The sequence below is a fragment of the Erythrolamprus reginae genome, chromosome 1 (assembly GCF_031021105.1).
Source record: "Erythrolamprus reginae isolate rEryReg1 chromosome 1, rEryReg1.hap1, whole genome shotgun sequence".
NCBI lineage: Eukaryota > Metazoa > Chordata > Lepidosauria > Squamata > Dipsadidae > Erythrolamprus > Erythrolamprus reginae.
Genome location: NC_091950.1, coordinates 352,541,431 through 352,557,312, shown reverse-complemented (window position 1 = coordinate 352,557,312; position 15,882 = coordinate 352,541,431). Strand labels below are relative to the sequence as shown.

General features: G+C 39.7%; 1 protein-coding gene across 1 annotated transcript in view; it reads left to right on the top strand.

Annotated features, from left to right (window-relative positions):
• LRFN2 (leucine rich repeat and fibronectin type III domain containing 2) overlaps positions 1–15,498 on the top strand; it is an 85,106-nt gene extending 69,608 nt beyond the window's left edge. The window contains exon 2 of the mRNA XM_070740916.1: positions 14,577–15,498. Within this exon, the coding sequence (XP_070597017.1) occupies positions 14,577–15,498 (922 nt within the window). The remainder of the gene's footprint in view (positions 1–14,576) is intronic.
• Positions 15,499–15,882: the final 384 nt, after the last annotated feature.

Below are 15,882 nucleotides of genomic sequence, written 5' to 3'. Positions count from 1 at the left end.
ATATAGCATGGAAAGGGGGGATGGAATGTTGAGAGAGAGCTAATTTGCATATTAGTATGTACATATGTTTTGGCAGTTGGAAGATAGAATTCTTGGGAATTCGTATGCTGACTGTTGGTGAACCTGCATCATAGAGAGCATATGTATAGAGAAATATAGTTATACTGTCAAATTGTTTATTTGTGTAAATATGAAACCAGTTCAATGAGAAAAGAAGAAATAAAAACATAGGTTTTATATTGGAGTCATTGTATTGTGTATAATATCCATTGAAGCATGGTTCTGCTATGAAGAATCTCTGCTGCATGAAGTGAAGAACATCACTTATAATCATAAATAACATAGAAATCCAACAATATCCAGTCAGCATGCATAATTGGTATAAGTATAAAGTAAATAGAAAATGGATCTGGTTAAACTATCCTTCTCTACTTCTGAATCTCAAAACAATCGGTTGGTAATACCTGATGAAATAATTTGATTCATGAAACTCTCTACAGCTAACTTTCTGGGGTTGCTCATCAGTGGTGAAATCCATTTTTTTTTACTACTGGTTCTCTGGGCATGGCTTGGTTGGCATGGTGTGGTTACTTGGCATGGCAGGGGAAGGATATGCAACCAGAGGTGCTATTTTCCAGTTTTCCAAACTACTCAAAATTTCCTCTACCGGTTCTCCAGAGCCTGTCAGAATCTGCTAGATTTGACTCCTGTTGCACATGGCTTTGCACTTTCTCCTCTTTTGACACCTCTCTCCACATATATTTAATGTTGTTCATAACTATCCATTCCAAATCTATTATTTATGATGGTGTAGCACATCTCCCCTGTCCACGATGCAGTTGGATTATTGTTTCTGTGTGCTATGTTGCACATTCTTCTCCAAGTAAGTAGAGTTAAATTATGGCATCTGCATTCAGATGAACAGGGGAAGCCAAGCTATAAATATTAAATGTGACTTCCCTTACTATTGAATCTTAAAGCACATAATGGTAAGTGTTCTTTCCATTTATGAACTTGATGAAAATGGGCATATGCTGATTATTCCAGGACAGAAATTACCAACCAATCAATTCCACAAAAACCAGGATGATTAGTAGTGGTCAACCATTGAGTTGTGCATTTGTGGATCAAAACAATATTGCCTTTTCCCAATGCTCTAATGTATGCTTCTAATGCTCAAAGTGGAAAAACTGATTTCATAATAGGGATGTTTTAAATAAAGAACTCTTCCTCCCATTTCAGCTCAGAATTAAGAGAAATAGAAGACTAGACAGTTGAGGCTGGTCGGCGGTTGCAGCGGGGTTTGGCAACATGGACCACCGCCCATGCCGCAAAGGATTACTGGGTGACCATGCCCATGGCACGGTCACCTGTCATGCCCCACGCTAGGCACTGGGGCATGATGTAAGTTGGGAGGGCAGGGTGGCAAGCCATATATAGAGGCAAGCTCGCCACAAAGGATTATTGGGTGACCAGGCCCACGGCATGGTCACCTGTCATGCCCTGTGCTGGGTGCAGAGGAATAACTTAAGTTGGGAGGGCGGGGCAGTGAGCCTTACATAGAAGCAAGCTTGCTGCCTCCCACCCTCTTTTCCCTGTGGCTTGTCAGCATGATTGCAGGAACTCACCTGCCCTCCCCTTATCTTAGTGTGACTAGTGGTCACTTTTGGGGGCCGAGAAAGAATTTTTGGCAGCTGCAATGCAATTATGTTGCAGCTGTTTTTTCACCTAATCCACACTGGGGGGTGTTTGTGGAGCAAAATGGTTAGGGGGTGCCAGTGGGGTCCTTTCACTAGGACTAGGTCAATTGTATTAAATCTCTCTGGTCACTGGGGAAGGTGGCATGGGGCAGGAAAATGGGCTAAGAGCAACTGTGTGATCTTCTTTGGAACACCTTTTGGAAGGTGAAGGACTGCCCCTCTCCGGAATCCCAAATGCTGACCTGGTCAGGGGAAAGGAGGGGGGATGCCCTTGGGGCTCACCCATGCAAGCCTATAGGTGACATGCCGGGTGGAGCCTTCCGACATGCTTTGGACATGGCTAAGAACAAAGAGGTTAAGGCCAGGGTCAAGGTCAAGGATGATTCCTTTGCTCAGCAGGGAGCTTCACCCATAGTTGCCCAAGTGTTTTGAACTTGATTTCCACCCCATTTATTTCACCTCTACAGGTCCTGATTTAATAAATAAAGTGACCCATTAAATCCCAGCTCTGTGGTCCCCGTGTTTACTCAAGCATCCACTGCAAATAGCAAGCATATTCCTATTGCTTCTCCATACATCATAAGTTTCTAAACTCCCTTTTTTTCTTAAAGCCTTGGATCACAGTAGGACCACATGGTCTGTCTCATCTAATTTATCTATTTCATTTAACCCATCTTTTGTTCTTACTACTTCATTTTGTTTTGCAGCTTATTGTTTTCTTCCCTGACTTTTAATAACTACTCTGGGGAAGGAGCACGTCACATCTGTGCAACATCTAGTATGCCATTGCTCTTTCAATATTTTGTAATAGCAGCAGTAGGTGCATTAGTCTTTGCTTAGTAAGATAATGTCTCCCTGAGAAGAAACATGAGAAATAAAATTGTTGCTTAATATACTTTCTTTACTTAGTTGTTTATGCCTGAATATGTAAAGTTTGCTTTGAGAAAATTATCCTGTCCCTGAGAAAAACAAATGTGACATCTATCAAGAACAATAAATTAATGCAAGTGTGATCATGTAGCTTAATATGGAAAACTGGGAGCTTATAAAAGATAAGTAAAAGAACCAGTAATGCATAGTCAATTTTATGTGCAGATGATTCTTTATACAAATAGTCCTTTTGTGTGATATCAGGATTCTTTCTTATTAGGGAAAAAATTATTAGATGCTGTCATGATTTCCCTCCAGCTATTTGTATCAGTTACAAAGGAAATGCAGAAATACAAAGGCTGGGTTATGTTGATGTGGATATGGATATTATAAAAGCTTTATATGTCAATTTTCAGTAGGATCATGGGACTGTGATCACAATCTGATTATTTATTTAATTGGGCATATATATATATAGAGAGAGAGGAATTTGTTTTAGTCTCTTTTTTAATGGAAGCAATTTAATCTGAAACATCCCCAAATTGTATAGGCTTTGCTGTAGAAACATACATAAATAAAGATGTTAAGAAAAGTTTCATAGAAGATACAGATTTTATGAAAATATGCATATGCAAACTAACATGGACATTAGATGGAATAGAAATATGATTGAAGGAATGTAAAACCGATGCAGAATGAATCTAGATTTTATTTGTTTGTTTATTGATTTGATTTGATTTGATTTGATTTGATTGCCACCTCTCTCCGCAAACTAGATAAGAAATCATAACATTTACTATTGTAGCAAAAAAAGGAAAAATAAAAGGATTTGCTTTGTTTCCAAAGGAACCTTGCAGAACATGATGACAAGTAAAACAGAGGGGATATTTAGGAGAAAGTAACTCATCTAGAATGCAGATGTAGGAGACAAAGTGAAAAAAAAGTCCTACATTTTCAAAAAATCTGCACTGGAACTTTGCACAGAATATAATAATGGATTATAAATTCAGAAAGGAAAGGAAATAGCACCTCTAACAATCATTAGGGGTTTTTTGTTTCTTTTTGTTAAAAGCAAAAGGCATAAATTTTCTTACCAACTTACCAATTATACAGGACAGTTAATTCATGTCTCAGATGCAGGTTGTATGATTTTTTTTTAAAGGATTACCATAGTTAATCCAAAGCAGTTAGTTTCACACTTCAGTAGAGGTAAGGAGATGAACCTGACACTTGTTTAAGAACTCTTTGGTGGGGTGGAGGGAGAAATACTCATTAATTTTATTCTTAGGATGGAACTTAAAAAACCTTAATGTTCAACTGACCCTTTATATGAACCATGAAACAACTGAGATATTAAGAAAGAGGAAAGTCTTGATGAAAACAATGGAAAAGAAGACCCATGTAGAAAGGAACATAATTCAAGTAGTTAACTCTAATAAAGATAAAATAATACTGACCAAATTATTAGTCCTGAAAGCTCTTTCTAGTATGAAATCAGGTCGCTGTAATGATGTGGGAACGGCAGGAGGGAGTGTGAAATGGTTGTTCTCCAGTTCAGTGCAGAATTTTGTTACATGACCCCAACTCAATGCAGAGGATTAGAGATGCATTCCATCACCTGAACTTGGAGATGAGGCCAATGTTCAACCCTCAATGCCATTGAGGGTTGAACACTGCCGCACAAATCCCAGCGACCGATTAGGTCCCACAGAGTGGGCCTTCTCCGGGTCCCATCAACTAAACAATGTTGGTTGGCGGGCCCCAGGGGAAGAGCCTTCTCTGTGGCGGCCCTGACTCTCTGGAACCAACTCCCCCCAGAAATTAGAACTGCCCCTACTCTCCTTGCCTTTCGTAAGCTCCTTAAAACCCACCTTTGTCGTCAGGCATGGGGGAACTGAGACATCTCCCCCGGGCATATACAATTTATGCATGGTATGTTTGTATGTATGTTTGTTTAGTAAATGGGTTTTTTAAAATCAAACCGGGTTTTTTAAATATCTTAAATTATATTTGGATTTGTTATAAATTGTTTTATTCTGTTGTGAGCCGCCCCGAGTCTGTGGAGAGGGGCGGCATACAAATCTAAAAAATAAATAAACAAACAAACAAACAAATAAATAAATTTTCCAAGAGTAAGGGTTGTTTCACTGCTTAGATAGAAGCAAGTGACCACTCTGCTTTTTAGTTTACCTTTAAAAGGGTAACTTTGTTCAAAGTTTCAACATTTCAAAGCTCTGCTCACTCATACTGTCTTGTGAATTGAACAAAGAATTTGTAGCATGGGACAATGAAAGAAATCAACTATTTTTAGGTAGAAGTGAGTTTGGGTGATAAATTTCAAGCCAGCCACACACTCTTCTCCCAGGCAATTTTATTTTATTTTATGTATTTATTTTGGCAAACAATTATAGGGTGATAATTTATACAAATAAAACATTAGATAAGTAATGATAAAAAGTAACAAAAGAAGACAATAGGACAGGGACGGTAGGCGCAGTGGTGCGCTTATGCACCACTGTTCTTCTGAGGACAATGTAAAAGCTACCTTTCTAGAAAAAAAGGGGGCAATTAATCTAATAAAACAAATAAACAAAACACTAATGTAAGCAAGTCATATCTTGAATTGCTACAACACTGCAGGAAATGCTAATGAAATATACACACATAATGTGGATGCTTATATGTCTGTCTGTCTATATAAACACATCAATATTGTTTACTACACAAAGACCGGTCTTGTTTTAGTTTATTAGTTACATCTCAGTCATTAAATTAGGTTCTAGTAAGTCTTAATCCTATGGTGACTGACAGCATTCCAAAGGTAGAGATCAGAGATTGAAATGTATGGGAAACCTCACACCGATTTAGCACAAGCATTCACTTGTTCTAAAGACAGAGTGGGAGAAGGTAGAAGATTCAAAGCGTGATAGAATGTGAAGAAGGCTTAGAGGCAGAAGAAATATCGAGCTGTCTTTTACACCTATTATTTTTTTTAGAAACCAGCTGGAGTGGAAGAGAGCCACACAAACATAACTCTACCACCACTACATCTGTTATGGTAGCCTGTTACAATCAAGATTGGACTTAATCCCTGGATAGTTCAATGGATTTGCAGCTGGTTGAAGCTTAGACACCAGAGAGATATTGTTAATGGCGAGAATTCTGAGCAGAGAGAGGTTACAAGCGGTGTGCCACAAGGGTCTGTTCTGGGTCCTATTCTTTTGAATATGTTTGTGAGTGACATAGGGGAAGGTTTGGTAGGGAAGGTTTGCCTATTTGCTGATGACTCTAAAGTGTGCAATAGGGTTGATATTCCTGGAGGCGTCTGTAATATGGTAAATGATTTAGCTTTACTAGATAAATGGTCAAAGCAATGGAAACTGCAGTTTAATGTTTCCAAATGTAAAATAATGCACTTGGGGTAAAGGAATCCTCAATCCGAGTATTGTATTGGCAGTTCTGTGTTAGCAAAAACTTCAGAAGAAAAGGATTTAGGGGTAGTGATTTCTGACAGTCTCAAAATTGGTGAACAGCGCAGTCTGGTGGTAGGGAAAGCAAGTAGGATGCTTGGCTGCATAGCTAGAGGTATAACAAGCAAGAAGAGGGAGATTATGATCCCACTATATAGAGTGCTGGTGAGACCACATTTGGAATACTGTGTTCAGTTCTGGAGACCTCACCTACAAAAAGATATTGACAAAATTGAATGGGTCCAAAAATGGGCTACAAGAATGGTGGAAGGTCTTAAGCATAAAACGTATCAGGAAAGACTTAATGAACTCAATCTGTATAGTCTGGAGGACAGAAGGAAAAGTGGGGACATGATCGAAACATTTAAATATGTTAAAGGGTTAAATAAGGTCCAGGAGGGAAGTGTTTTTAATAGGAAAGTGAACACAAGAACAAGGGGACACAATCTGAAGTTAGTTGGGGGAAAGATCAAAAGCAACATGAGAAAATATTATTTTACTGAAAGAGTAGTAGATCCTTGGAACAAACTTCCAGCAGATGTGGTAGATAAATCCACAGTAACTGAATTTAAACATGCCTGGGATAAACATATATCCATCCTATGATAAAATACAGAAAATAGTGTAAGGGCAGACTAGATGGATCATGAGGTCTTTTTCTGCCATCAGTCTTCTATGTTTCTAAGCTCCTGGACTCCTTGGTAACTCCAACACTAGAGCCCCAAATGATGAGTTCAATTGTTTTGCCAGTAATTTAACTATGCAATTGAGCTGTATAGATCTAAAATGGCCAAATGAGCCTGAACACATAATCCATACTAAAATTGCCAAGAATTATATGTCATTTTGTGTGAGTGAGAATTGCCAGCAGTCACTACCTGTGTCAGGGTTCCAAATAGCATCGAAAATTAAATCAGAGTCAGAGGCAAAGTATCTCTCAAAGTTCCAATTTATTAGCGGAGCCATGTTAGCACATCTAGGATAAACCTGAATCTGAAGTCTGAGGGGTTTCTCCACCCAGTTGAAATTTCAAACTCTTGTCCCCGTATGTCCAAGTCCATCATGTTGATCAATCTTCATCTGCCAACTTGGAAGCAACTCCCATCTCCTTCCGTGGAGGTTCATGAGTGCAAAAACAGAGGATGACCTTGACAATCTAGAAAGAATTTGTCATGGCTACATGCAGACATCCCTCAGGCAATGAGCCCTCCCAAATTCCCATAGCAAAGAATCCATTTCAAAATAGCATAAAGTGTGGCAGGCCAAAGACCCCAAGTAAAATGCCTTCATCCTGACAGATTGGTATGAAAGTATGGTTGGCTGAATATTCCTACTTTATTATATACCTACAGTGCAACTTTAAACTATTTCTAGTCCGTGGTGATAAATACTGAGAAATCAGAAAGGAAAATGTGTCAGACACAGGGACATAATTAAGATAGATAATTGTGAACAAAATTAGAGCTAAATCTGTCAATCAGGTTGTGACCATGTAAGTGAAAAAAAATAGGTTGGAAAAAAGTGAATCGAAGAAAATATGTTAGACCAGCAGTTCCCAATCTTATTGGCACCAAAGACCAGTTTCACGGAAAACAATTTTTCCACAGAAAGGGGTAGACGCATGTACAGTTTATAGTAGGTGATGATCTCAAAGGGACCTGGGGAGGAACTGCAAATACAGATGAAACTTTACTCACTCACCCAATCCCTATGACTAGCTGTGCCCCCCTCCCCACTTCCTAACACGTCATGGACCAGCTGAATTGAGGACCCTTATGTTAGGCAATGAAATGATGGACAATTTGCATCTGTGTCTCTGGAAAAAGAGTTTATTTTGAGACTATCTCTGCAGTCCCATTCCATTCTCTCTGCTTGTATTGCCCTATATTCAGTGTTCATACAATGATTCTCCCACATTCTCCCATGATGTTACTATTAACATCCCCCCCCCAAAATTTACCCACTAATGAAATGCTACAAAAGTAGTTGGCATGATTCTGCATATGGCTATATATAGATTCCATCCATGCAGTGCTTTTCAGCTGTGTAAATGTATACTAAAAAAATATTGATGAAGGCACACTATATGTGCATTTTGAATAAAGTCAGTTTTCCAGTGTTTTGAAAGCCAGTTTGTTGCAATGGTTAAAACATCAGGCCACAAATAGGAAAAACCTTGACTTCTATCTTGCCTAGGCACAAAGCCAAGCTAATTATTTTCTCCCAGCTGTAGGAAGGAGGCAAGTGGCGAAACCACTTCTGAAACACCTTGGCAGGAAAACTGCAGGGACTTATCCAGGTAGTCTCTGAGAATTGGACAAGACTAAATGGAAGGAGAAAAAAAAAGCCAGTGTTTTATCAATGTATAATGGATGGGTGTGTATATTGATAAACTGCTCCATTAAAAAAACATAGTAAGATTATTGAGATTTTTTAAAGAAAAAATGTGGTTTCATTTCAATGTGATCCCTAAGATTCTCTGAATACTACATATGAAATCACTGTCAACTCTTAGTAATACAAAGATAGATTTTTTTTATCCCATGACAATCTGACCTACCTGCATTTAGGTCTTCCTATGGTGCACCCATTGCCCTTGTGAGTACTTCTATCTTACTTATGATCATCTTCTTCTGCTCTTTCCTTCTACCTTTCCCAGCATTATAGCCTTTTATAGAGTTGCGGAGAGAAGAGGGAATGTTCTTCAAAAACAAGAGGAGGCACTAGTCAGATAAAAGGGATTGAAGCAAGTTTGTGTAAAGTGTTAGTATCTCTTTATAATGCCTTGGCAAGACCTCACTAGGAGTAGAACATCCAATTTCTAGTTGCCACAATATTAAAAAGATATCGAGTCTCCAAAGAGTGCTGAAAAATATTGAGTCTTTAAAGAGTGCAGAAAAGACCAACAAAAATTATTAGGGGATCTGGAGGCTGAAACCTATAATGAATAGTTACTGGAATTAGGTATGTCTAGTTTAATGAAAAGAAGAATTAGGGGTGACATGATAGTAATGTTCCAATATTTCAAGGGATCCCACAAAGAGAGTGTCAACCTATTCTCCAAACCAATCAAGGAGAGAACCAACCTAAAACTAAAGAGAAATTTCCTGAGACTTTAAACAATTAGTCAGTGGAACAACTTGCCTCCAGAAATTATGAGTGTTCAATTTTATTTCTTCTTTCCTTGGTTTCCTACTTGAGCAGGATGTTGGGCTAGAAGACCTCCAACTAGGTCCCTTCCAACTCTGTTTTTCTGTTAAAAGAACTCCACGGCAGGAATGTAACATATGCAAATGTCTAAAACAAACCCTCCCTATTTCACCTGAAGAGAAAGGGAGAAATATGGGAAATTTGCAAGATCCTACATAAAAGTAGTATTGAACTTGGAGCACTGATAAAAGCTAGGTATCCTAGAATTAAACAATGTCAAACAACTTTCATACCATTGCCAAGAAAGTTAAATGGGTATGTTGATGTGGCCATCAATAGATGAATTTTCTTGAGGCCATCTGTAATTTACCTTTTAAAATCTAGTTTCACATCCACTACTACCATTATACATTAAGAAAGTGATAATCACAGTTTCTTGATTGTTCTTTCTCATTCATTTATGTGTTTTCCTTATTTATTTTCTTCTAGGTAGAATAGGTAGAATTTATTTTCTTTTAAGTAGTATATTTATAGTTCCCAGGAATCTTATTTAGGTAAGAAAAACTGGCATGCAGCACTTTAATTTAACCCAATGCCATAGTGGCTTCCTTTTAACATTATTTTAATCACTGGTATTAACTCTGATACAGAATTCCCACAGAAGAGAGGATCTAGAGAACATGCTTAATCTATCTTTATAAATCCTCTTTAATATAAGAATTACTTTACTCAGGGAAGAAGCTTTTAGTTATGAATTAGGGAACAAACTATCATATTTACATTCATTGTATGGTAATGATGGAAATTATGCAATGGCTTTTGGAACCAAGAGGGAAATGTAATCAAATGATAAGTAATGTTTTGCATGCAGTGACCACTTATTATTATTATTAGTATTAATATTAGTATTATTAGTATTATTATTTATTAGATTGGTAAGCTGCCCCTCTCCAAAGACTCGGGGCGGCTCACAACAATAATAGAAACAATATAACAGTGAAACAAATCTAATATTAAAAATAAAAACATATATAAAACCCCAGCAATTAAAACCATACAACACATACATACCAAACATAAAATATAAAAGCCTGGGGGAGGATGTCTCAGTTCCCCCATGCCTGGCGATATAGGTGGGTCTTGAGTAATTTGTGAAAGACAAGGAGGGTGGGGGGCATTCTAATTTCTGGGGGGAGTTGATTCCAGAAGGCTGGGGCCACCACAGAGAAGGCTCTTCCCCTGGGGCCCGCCAAATGACATTGTTTGGTCGACGGGACCCGGAGAAGGCCAACTCTGTGGGACCTTATCGGCTGCTGGGATTCGTGCGGTAGAAGGTGGTTCTGGAGGTATTCTGGTCCAATGCCATGTAGGGCTTTAAAGCTCATCACCAACACTTTGAATTGTGACAGGAAACTGATCGGCAGCCAATGCAGGCCACGGAGTGTAGCAGAAACATGGGCGAATCTAGGGAGCCCCACGATGGCTCTCGTGGCCGCATTCTGTACGATCTGAAGTTTCCGAACACTTTTCAAGGATAGCTGTTCTTGTGTCTAATTGTCTTGGTGTGCAGTGCTCTATAGTGTTGTTTTGCGGGTAGGATTTGAAAGAATTTATGTACAGGATGTGAGGGTTCCATAAATATTTTCACTGCCCTTTTTTTTACTTCTGCAGTATCCTGTCAGGCTGAAGCAAGAATGCTTGCAGATTTTGGCCTGCCACATTATGCTATATTCTTTTCTAATGTTTCTTGCTATAGGAAGAGGGGAGTGGCAGTTGCATGAGGAGTTAGAGGCAGATAAAATAAATTCCTTTTAGAGTTTCAAGGTCATCTTTTGTCAGCATCAGCCCAGAAGAAGATGGACATGTACGGATCTGGTAGCAAAATATTAGAGGTCCATGTGACGAACATGTGGGTGTGGGACAGGAAAATGAACTGTAACCTGGAAGTAGAAATCCTGGGAAAAACAGATCTGGGTTTCCCCAAAGACGTGCCAAGATGGCTCTAAGAATAACTTAGAACATTGAGGAAGTATTTGCTTTGGACTCTGATTTAAACTTAGATGTTAGTTGGAACGTTGACATACAGGCCCTCAATGGAAGGCTGGTTGGCAGTAATTGTTGTTTCTGCAGTTCTAATTATCCTCTGAAGTCTGTGTCTGATGTGTTGGGTTAAAACACTAACACTAAAGATTATCTCAATTCCTACCTCTGGTTTATTTCCTATGGATGCCTCTATGGGTTCCTACAAAGCTCTTCAAATGTTACAAATGCTGTCTAGTATGGAACTAATAAAAGCTATTCTCACTCATTTCTACGGAGGCACCAACAGTCTTTTTGATTTGCAATTCAGGAAGAACTGCTCTTAGGATCCCTATGAAGACCATTGCTTGTTATGCGCTTAGCAGAACAGAGATGCAATAAATGATTGAAAGCTGGCCAGAGGGTGGAAACTGCTTTGCTTGATAGATATAAACAGGTTTACTGAATCTGTGTTTTTGAAGCCTGCATTGTCTCTGCCAACTGACTGGTGTGATGCTAGAGTGGGGAGTGGGGCAAGGAGCTTGTCATCTCTGGACATTTCCATTTCTGGAGAGAGGAAAATTCCTTCCAGGTATTCTTTGGCAGGAGGTTATATTGCCCTGTATTAGTAATGGGTTGCAGATGGTATGGCTGGGATTGGGATTCCAGTGGCAGAATTGAGATGTTGATGAATTGAGAAATTGAGATGCATTTCCATGCCCCTGATGCGTGCCTGAATGTGCACACATGAGATTTGCCTTCTCATGCAAAAATCAAAATTGTGTGCAGAAGTGGATAGTTTAACCAAAGAAATAAAAAATATATTTGGACCGGGACTCACTGCTCACAGTCACTCATGCCCTCATCACCTCGAGATTCGACTACTGTAATGCTCTCTACACGGGGCTACCTTTGAAAAGTGTTTGGAAACTTCAGATCGTGCAGAATGCAGCTGCGAGAGCAGTCATGGGCTTCCCCAGGTATGCCCATGTTACACCAACACTCCGCAGTCTGCAGTGGTTGCCGATCAATTTCCGTTCACAATTCAAAGTGTTGGTTATGACCTTTAAAGCCCTTCATGGCATCGGACCAGAATATCTCCGAGACCGCCTTCTGCCGCACGAATCCCAGCGACCGATCAGGTCCCACAGAGTGGGCCTTCTCCGGGTCCCATCAACTAAACAATGTCGGTTGGCGGACCCCAGGGAAAGAGCCTTCTCTGTGGCAGCCCCAACTCTCTGGAACCAGCTCCCCCCAGAGATTAGAACTGCCCCTACCCTCCTCGCCTTTTGTAAACTCCTTAAAACCCACCTTTGTCATCAGGCATGGGGAAACTGAGATATCTCCCCCCTGGCCTATACAATTTATGTATGGTATGCTTGTATGTATGTCTGTTTAATAATGGGGATTTTTAGTATTTTAAATTGTAAATTATTAGGTTTGTTATGAACTGTTTTTATTGTGTTGTGAGCCGCCCCGAGTCTACGGAAAGGGGCGGCATACACATCTAATAAATAATAATAATAATAATAATAATAATAATAATAATAATAATAATAATAATAATAATAATATAGATGAGGAAGAGTACATTAACTGTCCATTATCACTGGATGAAAAAAATGGGGGGGGAGGTAAAATCAGAGAATTAATAAATATTAGATAATATGGGAAGTAAATGTCAGAGAATCAGTCACAAAAGGAAAACCAGAATAAGATCTTTGCCAAAACTCGATGTATATATGTAAATATAATTTATGTAATAGTAAATAAGCACCATTAGATTTGTACTACAGGCACGTCACAAAAATGTCCAACTTTTAATTTTTTCCCTCCTTTTCTGGGGAGTTTGTTTGTATTTTGTGTGTTTAAATAAAGTTTACCTTTATAAAAAAAATTAAAAAGAGATTTGCCTTCTGCGCATGGGCAGCAAGTGAAATTTCACGTGAGGATTCTTGCTCATCTGTGATATTGCTGATTTTTGGGGATTTTTTTGCTTCTGCGTATGCATGGAAGCAAAGTAATTGGCCCAAAACAGAAAAATCTCACACGCAAGAGAAGCCAAATCTCGTACCAATGGGTGTCTGCCCGCACGCCAGATGGTTACGCATCTTTGACAATCCTGGAGGGCATACTGGTAGTGGCCGGTAAGTGGAAGCCCCGCCTGCCCTGTATCTCATAAGAAGCACCAAATCATTGGAAAATGCTATGAAGGTATGGTTGACGCCAAGCTTATATGCAGGATATAGCCATAACCAGTAATGGGCAGCCAAAATTTTTACTGCCACACTGCAGGTGTGGCTTATTTTGTGGGTGTGGCTTGATGGTCATGTAACTGGGTAGGAGTGGCTTGCTGGCCATGTGGCCAGGCAGGAGTGGCTTGAACAATCTTTATCGTTCAAGTGAACTGTTAAGTCCTTGACTTACAACCTCACCAGTGTTGCTCTCCGGGGTGACAATTTGCTTCATGTTTCCCACGCTCTCCTTCCTGGGTCACTCCCTGCCTCAGACTAGGTAGCTAGGTGAATGGGTGCTGTTGAGAAAAGAGGGGGGAGGAAATGGGCCCCCTGCAACTCCTGCCAATGCTGGTCTCCCTGCCGCTTTCCGAGGAGGAAGAGAAGGATGGGAGGGGGGGATAGTCAGCTGGAGCTTGGCACATAGCTTCATTTCCGCTGGTGGTACTGCATTCCATCCTGTCTTGCCTGCTGCCCATCCCTAGCCATAACCTTATATAGCAATCATAACTTTACTTATGCTGCCCGGTGTCATAAGGAGTCAGGCAGCATACAGATTAAACAAACAAATGCATTTATTTCTCCTGATTTATTGTAAGTGCCCACTCCAATAGATTTGACAGCTCACAATGCTAAAATAATTAAAAGTAGACAATAGAACACATTCTGCACTAATAACCTATCTGCAATAAAAGCTTGTAATGTATATTTTGATAATCTTATTAGATTTTGAAGCAACGTCTCTTCTTTGTATTCTGAATGCTTGTGCTTTGTCAATTTGGGACTTGAGGCATTATGATATGTAGTATGCGGACTGAATACCAACAAGGAAGTTGGGCTATGTGATCTACCTAACCAAGGTGAAAATACCTCTAATCTTTTAAGGACCAGTTCTTGTACCTTGGGGAGGAATCCCAAGATATGGTGGCAGAGTGAGTGGTTTAAAATCATGTATTCAGAAATAAACAAGATTGTTGTGTTTGTATGCTCAGGTGTAAAAAAATAGAATTCAAATGCTGTACCTGTTATTGCCATTAGTTAACTTCTCTGAAGTTCACAGTTGCCTCTGTCTTGCCAGTCTATGTTTCTCTGGCAAATTAATCTAATGCTATTCTTTTTTCTCTCTCTTCAAGGATGATTCCAGCTACAAATAAAGCCTTCATGGTGAATAACCTGGTTTCTGGAACAGGCTATGATCTTTGTGTTCTGGCCCTGTGGGATGATACGGCCACAACACTTACTGCTACCAACATTGTAGGCTGTGCCCAGTTCTACACCAAAGAGGACTATACGACGTGCCAGTCCATGCACAGCCACTTTCTAGGTGGCACCATGATTTTAATCATTGGAGGCATCATTGTGGCTACCCTGCTGGTATTTATCATCATACTTATGGTGCGGTACAAAGTTTGCAACAACAATCCTGGCAAGATGGCCAATGTTAGCAATGTCTATTCTCAAACCAATGGATCTCAACCTGTCCAGAACGGAGTCCTGCCGCAAGTGAATCCAAAAGTTGTGGTAAGGAATGAACTCATGGAGTTTAACTGTGAGTCGGCACACAGCAGCATCTCTTCTTCCTCTAGTTCCATGAACAGCCGTGACTGTGATGGCTATAGCCTCCAAAGTGAGCAGGGCACATTGTCCAGTAAATGGAGGCCCCCATCAAGATCAAAGCATCACAATATTGACCGGCTCATGGGAGCTTTTGCCTCTCTGGACCTGAAGTGTCAGAAAAAGGAGGAAACAATAGACTCAAGAACTTCCATAGTGGTTCGTCACTCAGACAAGGAGCCACTTTTGGGTCAGCAGGAATCCAAATTTCGCAGCCTCCTAATGTTGCCACTGGAGGGTAAAACTAAACGTAGCCATTCTTTTGACATGGGGGACTTTTCCACTTCTCAGTGTTGCAACTACCCCAAAAAGATCACAAACATTTGGACAAAACGTAGTTTGTCAGTAAATGGTATGCTTTTACAGTACAATGACAGTGACCTGACAGAATCAAAGGGAACTTATGGAAGCTCGGAGTGGGTCATGGAAAGCACAGTGTAAATAGAAGCTGCCCTCCATTCCATTCTTAGTCCTACCAAACATAACCAAGTCCATGAGTTCAAAAGGCCATAAATGTGATAGAAGGAGAAAAAAAAAAAACCACACACACATTCAGCCACGTATTGGTCAATAAATATTAAGATAAAGAATTCAAGTGGAGTAAAAGAAGTTATGAGGTTTATAGGATGTGTGCATGTGTGTAAGGAGATGGTGGTATGCTCTCAACATATTATTTATATCTGTGTGAACGTCTCGAGCAATTCACTGGAAACGTTCAGTGCTATCCTGATTTCCCAGTGAACTGTGTAACAAAATTGAAAGAGGATTAATGCTGGTTAAGAAATGTCTATTCAACTCTTAGGATAATTGTGTTTGTCTTCATTT